Consider the following 12,331-nt stretch of genomic DNA (forward strand, 5'->3'; position numbering starts at 1 on the left):
CTTAGTATTCTCAAAACGTAAAATGTTAAATTTTGTAAAATAATGTTTATTGGAAACATTGAATGACGTAATACAGTTTAATAATAAACACCTAGTAATAAATAATAGTAATAACGGTAAAACTGTATGTTAACGAATATTTCTAATGAACCGTCTACACTACTTTTGATTCCTAATAATAAACCCAAAAATAAGGCGACTGTATTTTTCAGACAGCATTCTCATTTATATAAAAACAAATAATATTTACAAGTGTATGTGTGTATGTGTATATGTACTTACGGTGTCGTTTCGGCCAGAACACGTAACGCGAAGTAAGAAATCGTAACGAACGGTGTAGTCGTGTTGATGAACGATATGAATTTGTCGAACGATTCAAAATCAACAATTGCCGAGGTGATTTTGGTTTCCGGCGGATAAAATATGTTCAGCCTGGAAAATATTCACGTTGACGTTTTAATGTTCTCATCCACAATGCAACGAAATGGTGTATTAAAAATCATTAATGGAATTAAAATATTCGAATTATTATAGCTACCTACGTAATATTTTATTTCGGTAATGTTTTGGTTGAGTAACGTATTTACAGACTTCATATATATATATACACCATACATATCATGTATACACAGTGGCGTGTCATACGTGTGTGTGATGTGTGCAAATGCCACGGGCCCTTAGCTAAGGAGGCATTATTGCTCAAAATTGTAGAAAAAAAATTAAATAAATATAATTATGAAAAAGTAACAAGATTGTTTACATGGTTCTCAATTTGATATCAATGTATAATTGTTATATATATTGTATCAAATTTGATTATCTTTACTTCTGCAAAATAAATAACAATTTAGGGAGACCAACATTTTTTTATAAAAATCTATTTTCAATGGTTTTTCGTTATCGCTTTGTCGCTTATCGGCCATTTTTCACACCGGATGGCTATATTATTACCTATAAAGTATACATATGATATAAACCTGTACGAATTTACACGACTAAAATATCGCTACGTATTTACTTAGTAAGATGTATTATTTTATGACCCTTGTAGTCTCAAATGTCATTGTTCAGGGTCAATACAAAATAATACATGACAAACTAAATTAAATATTTTATTTTATAAATTATTATTATAATGGCTTTACAATTTACAAATAGTGCTGCAAAACCCAAAATAAAAAAAAAAACAAAGAGAAGGATCTATTAAACGGATAACGAAAATTAGTACATTTTTCAAACAATACCATGAAAAAATAAAAAAAAAGTAAGCTATTGATGAAACAGGTATTTTGTCAAATAAAATTAATGCTGTTAGTAATTCCATAATCCGATATTATTATATGCAATACATTTAATGTATTAAAAGTTCTTCGGTTTACAGAGATTTTCTTACTTCAGCAGAAGAACAATTTAAAATCAATATATTTTATTTAATATTGGATAATCCAATAATACCATTAAAAAACGTTTTACCAGTTACTGAATTACTGTTTATAAAGAACCCCACATTAACAATAATATTTTCTGATATACGTACAGCGCGCTGCGACGTATGCATTGGTGTAGTGAGGGTGGGGCAGGGGGCAATTCCCCCCCGGCCAAGAAACAGATATTTTTTTTCCCCTAAAATAAGGCAAGCCTTGCACATTTCGTTAGCTCAGTCATGTACAACCAGTACTATTGAGAGGTCATTCAGTACCTTAAGAAAGGTAAAGACTTGGTTGCGTTCAACGATGACGGAAAATCGTCTGAATGGTAAATTAAAACAGTTTTTTTTTATCAATACAAATTATATTAATTGTATACAATGTAAATTATTTTAGGTCTCTGCATACTAAGCGCGGATAGAAAACTGCTTGATGAAAAAAAAGAAGAGTTGCTACAGAAAATTTTAAGCAGATTTTGCGAAAATCCAAGACTATTGACATTGTTATAGTGTAAAATTACAATAAACATAAATACTTGTAAAAATAAAAATGTGTTTTATTTTGCCCCCTTCCCTGATTCAAATCCTAGCTACGCCCATGAGCGCATGATATTTTTAACACTCCGCGTAACAGTTGCTACAGCGGAACGTTCATTTTTAAAATTAAAATTAATAAAAAACTATTTACAGAGCACAATGTATAAAGAAAATTAAGTGGACTTGGAATTCTATCTTTTGAAAACGATCGAGCGCATTAATTAAATTTAAAAAAAATAATTAATAATTTTGAAAAGAATGCAAACGAAATTTCGATCGAACTATTATTATTAATATTATATGTAATTTCATTTTATTTTTTACATAATTTAAATTTCAATAAAAAAGGGTAGTACCTAGATTTTTATAAGATTTTATAATTTTAGAATAAAAATACTTACTTTAAACTTGAACTTATATAACTATAATTATAATATTTTTAATTACAATTTTTTACTATTTTTACTATTTACCTTTTTTTACTATTGTACATGGGCCCATATTTGGAATGAACCACCACTGTGTAAACACAGTTATATATATATGTAGATTGTTCATAATTAAGGTTTTATTATGTGTATCTACGTAATATTATATATTTCACGTGGTATTATGCACACGAGTATAAATAGAACCTTTATTAATCTTATTTAAGTCGTACTACTGATATAACTTTTCATTTGCCTTTTTTACTCTTTATAATACATTTTATATTTAACATTAAAGATTTTATACATTTTAGTTTTGCTTCGGCAATATTTGTGTATTATCTAAGTATAATATTAAAATACTTAATTATTTTCTTTTCATTTTTATAAATATATTTTTTTGCATTTTTTTTTCGTTATAATTTAATAAATATTTATAAAAAAAATAAAATTATTTGAGCTCAATGATACCTTACATTATTTTTCAACAAATTACCTGCTCGTTTAATAAATATATGATACAAATTTAACCACCTTTTATAATTAATTTGGCATTCATGAAGCAGCACAAGTGTGTGTAATAATGATTTTCAATTATTTTTAAATGTTGGAAACTTATAATTTTAATAAAATAATTTATCTACAAGCAAGGATAGGTAAGTTAATGTAAATATATATTTATTTTTTTATATATATATTTTATATTATTATTATTAATAATAATTAATTTGAATTAGTTATGTTAGTTTAACGTTAGAAAGTTAATTTATAAATTAATAGTGAGTGATAATAATATAAAAGGAAGTTTATTTTTATTTTATAATGGCTAAAAAAAATATTCAGTTAAATAAAACCTTTATGCACTTGGTAAATAATAAAATATTTAAAAACGTTCAAAATAAAATTTATGTGAAAAAAATGTGAATAGAAGAATATATGAATGTGAAACAAAAAATAAATAAAAATGTATAGGACATTTCATATGTTTACAATGATAGAATATCATTATATTATATCGTTATGAATATTTAATTACTCCGAATTTTTCTGTGTACGTTTTTTGGTTAATAGTATACTGAGTGTAATCGACTTATATTTAAAAATAAATGTTGAAAATGTTTAAGGAATAACTGCAGTTTAACTCCAAGCTATTTTTAGCAACCTTTTTTCAACCTTTTGTGTGTTTTTGAATATATATCAAGATATTATTTAAAAAAAAAATCGATCAAACCTTCTTTAGAAGTTATGGTCAAAAATGAAGCATTTTCTTTTTAAACATGAATTTTTTATGCTTGACATTTAGGTAAAATCGAAAATTCCCCATCGTATTTGCTTTTTATGTTATGAACTTATCTTACTACACCCAAGATTGTTTTTCAAAGCAAATCGAGAATTTTTATAGATTTAGTTGGACTCATGCAGTGAGACTTCCCCAAAACGAGTAAAGGGTGTTTGCTTAGTGAATGGATGTACAATTAACGAATATCAAACTAAAATATCTCCCCGTTACACAGCAAGTAGATTTTTATATTAGTTTTAATTATATATAAAATTTATAAATATAAACTTACATTTGAACACGCGTAATGTGTTATACCCATAAACATATATTTATGTTACCGACTTTTTTTTAAAGTACATTCTGATTTAACATGTAAAAATACACAATTTGAAAAAAAATGGTCAAAATAGTTTGGAAGCTAAACTGTATTCGTTACATTTAAAATGATCAAATCTCTTGTGTTTATATAAATCATAACATTTTCCTACTTGATTTTGTGCTGCTTATCAGGTTTCTCGTATACCAAATGGGATTCGTGTCTGTGCTTGAGGAAACTCGCATCGAACACATTTTTTATGTCATAAAAATGTTCCATGGTCACTCCTGTAAATGCGTCCACGAGAAACACACGATTTTCGGTTCTGTACGCCCACGACACGACACCATCAATTTTGTTATCCCAATAAACCTATGTAAAAAAATTTCGGTCAAATGAAACGTTTATAAGCCGTAAAAGTGTTTACATTTTTAGAGTTGGCTAAGTTACTTTATTTCATTATCTAATTAAGTAACAATAACGTACTTCAATAACTTGGACGAGTGACGAAAACAATTATACAAAATGAGTAAATATTAGTCAATCGTAGAAATAATTAACTTTTTGTCAAAACTTAAATCAACATTTACATTAAAATATTTTTAATTCGTTTTATTGCAGATTGTACCTAATATATTTCTTTTTATCTACTTATATCAAGATGAAAAAACCCTGGATCATTAGTTCTTAAACTATACTTCACGAAAACCTAGAGTTTTTTTGTAAAAATTATTCTAGGTTTCCATGGGTAATTAATAATTTACAAGTCTATTGATTATGCTGGTATAACTATTTATGAAAACTACATATTTAATTTTATAATTTTTGGTTTCGTATATATTATTATCAGTATATAATATTATTGCATAAATTATTAATATTATTATTAACTCACCAATAGAAATTTTATCGAGTATAGCTAAACGAACTATTTAAAAGTCAAAAATGAATATAGAACCACTGTTATAGAAACTCGTAAAAACATTACATATAAATAAATTGCTTAAAAATATTCTTCTTTTATGCTCTATCACTATCTCTTTGATCTTATTTTACATACATATATGTTACTACGTTTACATGATGGCGTTAAAACAGTTTGAAACTAAGCCGTTTTAAAATTAAACGCATTAATGTTATGTAAACACTTTAAAATGGTTTAACTTTTTTAAACCATTTTAAAAGTTAAAGCTCTTGAGTTATGTAATTTATAAATTTAAAACCGTTTTATATGCTTAAAAAGATTTATCAAATATGCAAATAAACATATGTTTAAACTCGTGCTTCAGTTATATCAGTTAATCGCAGTGATGTTTTACTAAAATAAATCATGGGTATACGCTTTATTTCATGTAGTAACTATCATATAGTAGGAATCAAAAAAATTCATTCGTGAACTACACATCCTTAATTTTGACTGTTTAATAGCAAAAACTTGATATTAATTGATAACAAATTTGAATTTTTCATTAAAAAAAGAAAAATAACAATAATATATCCGATACCGAATCACATCATACATATAACTACAAGTTTTATTATTTATATTTATCAAATTTAAAGCTATACTATAGATACGACCGTATATTCGCGTATTATCAATTTCTCATAAGCTATACGCCATGGATAAAAATAGCGTATTGAGTATACGCCGTATACCCTCCAATACATTACTGGTTAATTGGGCATAGTAGTACCAGATAATAATACAATTTTTTGTTTTAATAATTTTCATCTGCAAATTATAATTTTTAATACTTTTTTCTTTGCATTTCAACTGTCGATTTACTGTGTTTTACTTCCGCAAGAATAAAAATAATTAATTTTAATTTTGACATTATTGTAATTTGTAAATGCACAACAAATGAAATATAAATAATTCATACTATTATATATGACAATTTGTTTTTGAGTCATATAGGTTCATTATCAGATTTTTTCTTAGAAAAAAATTGCTTAAGTCATGGAGTTAAAATATTAATTTTAAAATGGTTTATAATATACTGACTAAACTTATTTAATATCTGTACGTATATAATCATTTGAAATTAGTTTAAGTTAAACCGTCTTAAATAATATTAAAAACGATTTGATTTCAAGCCACCATGTAAACGTAGTATATAACTACACACACGACGACCAGGCGTATACGCAAGGGGGAGTTTAGGGGTTCAACCTCTTCCCCTAATTTAGGAAAATTATTAAATAATTTTTTATAAAATAAAAACAGTTTATAGATTATATAAATATGAAAATTTACAACCTAAAACAGCCCCACTTCTCAAATATTTTTTTGTGTACATACCTGAGAACAACAGTAATTATTTGTAATAGTTTATCAAATTTTAACTCATTGAGTAAACAATGAATTAAAATATTATATCAGCTTGAAGTTTAATTAAGTTCAATCACTTAATTATTAAAGCTATTGAATTGATTTACAGTATCAAACCGTCGTTACTGACCTCACTGAACGTAGCAAACTCGTAGTTCAAATCCGGAGACCGATAGTGGAACAAATGCGTAATATATTCGAATCGGTCCTCGATTTTAAAATTACCGACAATCGCGTAATTGTTGGTAATGTTTTGCGGCAATATCAAATGCGTCGAAAACGATATGTTCCGTAGAGATGGTATCATCGCCGTTGAATTAGCCTCAAATCTGTAAATACATTACACTAAATAATCATCAAGTTTTTATTTTCATCTAAACTTTAGTGTTACAATTCGATTTCGGACGTTTATGTTTAAATACAGAAAGGGTAATTGTATTGAATTTGATCCTTAAAGGATGAAAGGTTGAATTTGTATTACAGAAGTGCTAAAAGGATGTACCTAAGATCATGTATTAGGTCATAAGTATGCTGACGTATTGAGCTAATTGATTTAAAAGTGTTTTACCCTCGGAATATTCTATGTAGGTATATGATAATGCAAGTTATTACAATCGCGCGCACACAAGTTTTATAATTGTCATTATAAGAATATATTTTTCAGAGATTCCATTGGTCCCATAAGCCCTGACAAGAAGCGCTTATAGTACAGTCCATTACAATACTCGTATCTTAGCCTATTTGCTTTTTACTCGAATTATGTCTTTATGTGGTAGAAAACAATAACATCAGACGGATTTTGTTGTTGTGCTGATTTTCCAAATACAAGTGTTTAAAATACGAACATAGGCTGTATAACACCTTAGATATATTCCTCGTAGATATTAAGAGATAATTAAGATATTATAGAGTTTAATGGAAGCGATTCGAAAAAATATCTGATATACTGTGCTAAGAGCAATTCACGACTTACGTCCACTTGTTGTTGGCGTTGACGCGCGCCCCGACGCTCATCTGACTGATCCCGTTCTCGGGGGCGATGAAGTACACCTTGGTAAAAAGCTTTTGGTACGGCATTTTGTTTAGCGCGTACTGGATGTCGACAGTGCCCCAGATCTGCCGTGGAGGCGCCAGCACCCAGTCGATGTTTATGTGACCGTTCAGATACCTGGATTCCAACGAGCTTCTGATTACACCTTTGTCGCCAATGAACCTGTGGACGCACACATCCCTTGATCAGTTACGCCGCGGAATCACGGTTATATCTAGGCTGTCATTACCGAGGGCAAAAGCATTATTGTTACAGTATTATGGTAAAAAAAAAACCAAGACATCTGACAACGGAGTGAAGATTGTTTCCAATCAAAATGGCCGTTATTCGTTAGTCACGAGGTGAATACTTGCGTCTTACCATGCTATCGATAAGGAACAGTTCAGGAAACGTTTAAATATTAATATTCAATATGTGTGGTGAATTGGGCAAGCGATTTTTCAGTTTTATCAGTAGTTTTTCCGGTACGAAGGAGTAATCGAAATAAAAAATAAAAAAAGCTTGGAAATAATGGAAAATAGAATACGAAAATCGTACAAAAAACTTAATTAGCTTTTTTTTGAAATCTGAAAGATGATGTAATTTTTTATCAGTGATTTATTGTTAAAGTATTAAAACTTAATGAAAAGCATAACTGTAATTATTATGTAGGTACTATTATACACTCGTATATTTTAAACACGATCATATGCCGTATAATAATTTATCTACTTATTGGTTCTTGTATTAATTTCGATAGCATTAGATTCTTAGAATATAAGTAATATCAGCCATTTTGAATTTTATTCGTAAATTTTAAAATTGAGGAACCAAGCGAATCTACTATTTAGTAATTATTGTATAATTTCTAAACCCGTGGACGTTATGTGCTTACCACAGTTTGACGTCTCCCAACAACAGCGTGGATACACCGTCAATTATAGATTCACCTTGGACGTTAACTAAGTATATTCCCGGTCGTCTAAATACCAATGAGCTCTTTACGAAAACCGCTTCAGAGTTTCCCTGCATGGAGGATATCTGAAAATCAAAACCATACGCTACGTATCAACTAATTTGGTAATAATTTTATTATGTTGTTGTAAACGCCGCCAACGATTGACCACTGTATAATGTCGTAAACACACAAGTCGAATCTCAAAAGTCTTTGTTACTCAAAAAACGTTTGAAGTCCATTCGAGTACATAACTTAATCACTCGCTCGATAATTCAAATTTCAGATCACTTAAATTTATCTTATCACTATTTCGTATTCTAGTAATCACTACTAGACTGACGAAATACTGTTAGACGTGTATGATATACTATTTCGTACACTTGACATTTTGTAACGCAAGATTACTTTCTTATTCCAAGGAAAATAAATATACTATATGTAAAAACGTTACCGTAATAAACAAGGTTTCTCTTTAAAATTTAAAAATTACGAAAAAGTTATCCAAGCAAAATTAATTTTATATTGTATTTATATAAGATCGTAGTACTGTATGAATGTGAATAAATATAGTTAGACAAGACGAACCGCTTTTTTTTTTTTTTTGGTTAAGTACTAAATATAATTGTCGATGTAATGACTGTGAGAACCGAGCTTAACAAACAATTAACAAAACGCGTAGACCGACTGTTATTATGCGAGTCATATTTCTCAACCCCAATAGCATCAGCAACACCGCAGTCTACGAAGACTTTATGTCCGTTTAAAATGAAATGGTTCATTTTGAAATCAAACTTACCTCCACTGAAGTCATTCTTCCTCCGTCGGTAGTCACGATTAGTGTATTCAGTCTGATAATTTTCTTCAAAGATTGTAACATAGCCAAAATCATGTAGCCGTGAGAATCGTGTTTCACTTGCATCACTATACTGCCGACGGGAGCACCTTCTTTGGTCAAATAAGCATCCAGCTAAAACATGAATGATATTATAATAACATCGTTCGTAATAAACACACACTGCAGACGTGCGTACCTATTGTTTTTTTTTTTTTTTTTTTATACATTATATATTAATATTATACTAATATATTATATTTTACCATCAAAGTTCTCTATTCAATCTGCGTAGTTATGTATTTTTTTTTTTTTTTACTATCATTCAGTCGTAAAAAATTAATTTAATTCAGACTGTTATAATATTAAATTTACCTCGTCACAATTTTCGATAGTACACTTTCTCTAGGCAAATAGTAAGCAATAAGAACAATTCGGTATACTTATTTTTTGTTATAGTCATAGTAAATATATTGTTACGATAACGAAGAAAATATTGAGGACGGTTGAACAACTTTAATAAAAAAAAAACTCTCCTATTATTATTATTATTATAAGGAGGATGATGCATAGTTATGCATTTCGTAATACTAATATATCTAATACATGTTACGGGGAAAAATAAAGTCCATGAAAACCACTATCACGCAATCGTATAAAGATTGAGCTAATCGCGAAATTTGTTAAAATTTTGTTTTCATTTTTAATTTATGTCACTGTAATAAAAATAGTGCATAACAAAGGAACTCCTTCACGTTCATGTTAATTTTTTTAAAAATTAACACGTTCACATTCAAGATCTATTAAGAAACAAACGCTTTCATTTGGCCGTTCATAAAATTTATTTTATTTCATATTAATGAATCACCTACCTTTATTCTGTGTATATGGAACATTTACAAAATATATTTGGTATATTTTACTTTAACCCAGGGGTCGACAATAGGCGGCTCGCGGGTCATGTCCGACCCGTGGAAGGAAAATAACTGAACTGCCAAAAATATTTTGCTAATATTAAATTGTAAGAAAATATTTTATTGCAAATGAACAATAGTTTGTCTACTGAAGATTTTTGGACAAAGTATGTCTAAGATAAATACATGAACTGTAAAACCCTGGCCATTAAATTAGCTATTATGTTTGGCTCTACATAAATATGTGAAACTTCGTTCTCTAAAATTACGTTTTTAAAAAATAAATACCATTCAAGATAACTAATCTAACTTTACACGTCATTTTTTCTCCGAAAGTACCAGATTTTAAGAAATTAGCTCGAGAAAAGAAATGTCATTTCTTTCATTAAACTTATGAATACAATTTTGTTATTATTAGTATGAATTTATAATTGCTTTATAAACAATTAATATTAAATAATTTGTCTTTTAATGTGTTTTTATTACAAAAATAAATACATTATTGATATAATTACGTTTAAGTTTTTTCTGGCCCTCCAAATATTTTTTTAAAATTAACTGGACCGCTATAGAAATAAATTGCCGACCCCTGCTTTAACCTATACTTAAACATATTATAATAAATATTTATTATCTATACATATATTTTTAAAATGGTAAATTAATTTGAACGCCACTAAAATCGTTCAAATTCATTAAAAATGTAAACGTCGTTCGCGTTTTAATTGAATTATTTACTATAGTTTTATTAATAGATATATTAGTAATAGTTTTAATTGAATAAAAATGAGTAACGTTCTTATTTCGTTCAAAAAATATGAACGTGAATGCGCGAACGTGCATTCGCAAACGATGTTCTATCCAAACACTATTCATTTGTTAAGTGATAGTAGGTCATAATCTAATAATTATAATTTACGAGAAGAAAATTGTTCCGTAGTCTCAGACTTTCGTGATTATAAGAAATATAATTATTTCGATTTCCGAGGTTGAATACACACGAAGGTGAGGTGATAAGTTAACTACCATTATTTGTTTAACGAACTTACTTAACTGTTTTTATTTATTTAAACATTATTGTTGCTTTGTGGGAATTTTCTTTTTAATTTATTATATTTAAAATATTTTAGCAAATTATGTGCTATTACAATTGAATAGCGTTATGCAGAAAGCAACCATCCCACAATCTAATGCAAAACGAGGTTTTAGTAAAACCAGATAGAGAATTTCAATTTACGTATTCTGCAAAATACAACCAAACCAACATTGAAGTGTAGCGCTATCTATCAATGTTTCAAAAACTAACTGAATGATTATATCGATAAAAATTAATGCATAATACATCCATGACACATGGTTTTGTAATGGAGGTATGACTGATAATAATAATAAGATAATATCAATCCAAGTGGCTTGGTCGTTTTCTGTAAAAAATGATAATCATTATTTTATTATCAATGGATTGTTTTAAATGTGTCAAATAACTATGGCCTAATGGGAAAGAGATCAACCAAGCAAAGCTTGATGATATTAAGTCAATAATGCATCTCATACCTGCTGATGCTCAAGAATTTTATACACATTTTACAGGAAATGGTATCATTGTAGAAGATGTTAATGGTTTCAATGAGAATTTAGATTTTGACATAGAAACTAATAATATTGATTAATAATACACTTTTTTTAAAATTTTGAATTACACTGTTTAACTATTTAATTGTTATAACTCAAAGACTGAGATATATTAAATGCTGTTAAGTTTATAATTATTATTATTATTATTCTAAAAAAGGTTGTTGTATTTGTTTTTGTTTTAAGACTTTTTATTAATTTTGTTGTTACACATATTGTTTTTTAATAAAATAACTCAAAGACTGAGATAAACGTTACTATTTAAGTTTAAGAAATTATGTTTGATGAATAAAATTGTTAACTACCAAAGTTAGTCACATTAGTGTATTTTATTAAAGATTAAAAAATATGTTATAGCATGCATTGAAAACAACCAACCATACCACATTTTTACATTAATCATAAAACAACCAACCGACATAAAGCAACCATACCACATTTTTAAATTTATCACAAGACAACCAACCACAAATATTAAAATAATAGTGAGTATTGATTGTATTAGGAATATATTAGTAAGTCTTTAAAATAATAAATACATTAAATTAATAAGATATTTTGGTTTTAAATCATATGAGCTGTAAACAAATTTAAAAAAGATGTTTTTCTAAAACATCAATTATATCCATATAGAACATTAG

At 27.8% G+C, this 12,331-nt stretch overlaps 1 protein-coding gene across 2 annotated transcripts in view; it reads right to left on the minus strand.

Annotated features, from left to right (window-relative positions):
• Positions 1 to 12,331, minus strand: part of LOC112680523 — a 103,163-nt gene that overhangs the window by 55,681 nt on the left and 35,151 nt on the right. For both annotated transcript variants that reach the window (XM_025550741.1, XM_025550667.1), the window contains 6 exons: positions 9,109 to 9,279; positions 8,250 to 8,395; positions 7,298 to 7,537; positions 6,455 to 6,653; positions 4,162 to 4,361; positions 283 to 432 (listed from right to left, as the gene is read on the minus strand). In XM_025550741.1, the coding sequence (XP_025406526.1) occupies positions 283 to 432; positions 4,162 to 4,361; positions 6,455 to 6,653; positions 7,298 to 7,537; positions 8,250 to 8,395; positions 9,109 to 9,279 (1,106 nt within the window). The remainder of the gene's footprint in view (positions 1 to 282; positions 433 to 4,161; positions 4,362 to 6,454; positions 6,654 to 7,297; positions 7,538 to 8,249; positions 8,396 to 9,108; positions 9,280 to 12,331) is intronic.

The sequence above is a fragment of the Sipha flava genome, unplaced genomic scaffold (assembly GCF_003268045.1).
Source record: "Sipha flava isolate LNK unplaced genomic scaffold, YSA_version1 0_pilon_pilon, whole genome shotgun sequence".
Taxonomy (NCBI): domain Eukaryota; kingdom Metazoa; phylum Arthropoda; class Insecta; order Hemiptera; family Aphididae; genus Sipha; species Sipha flava.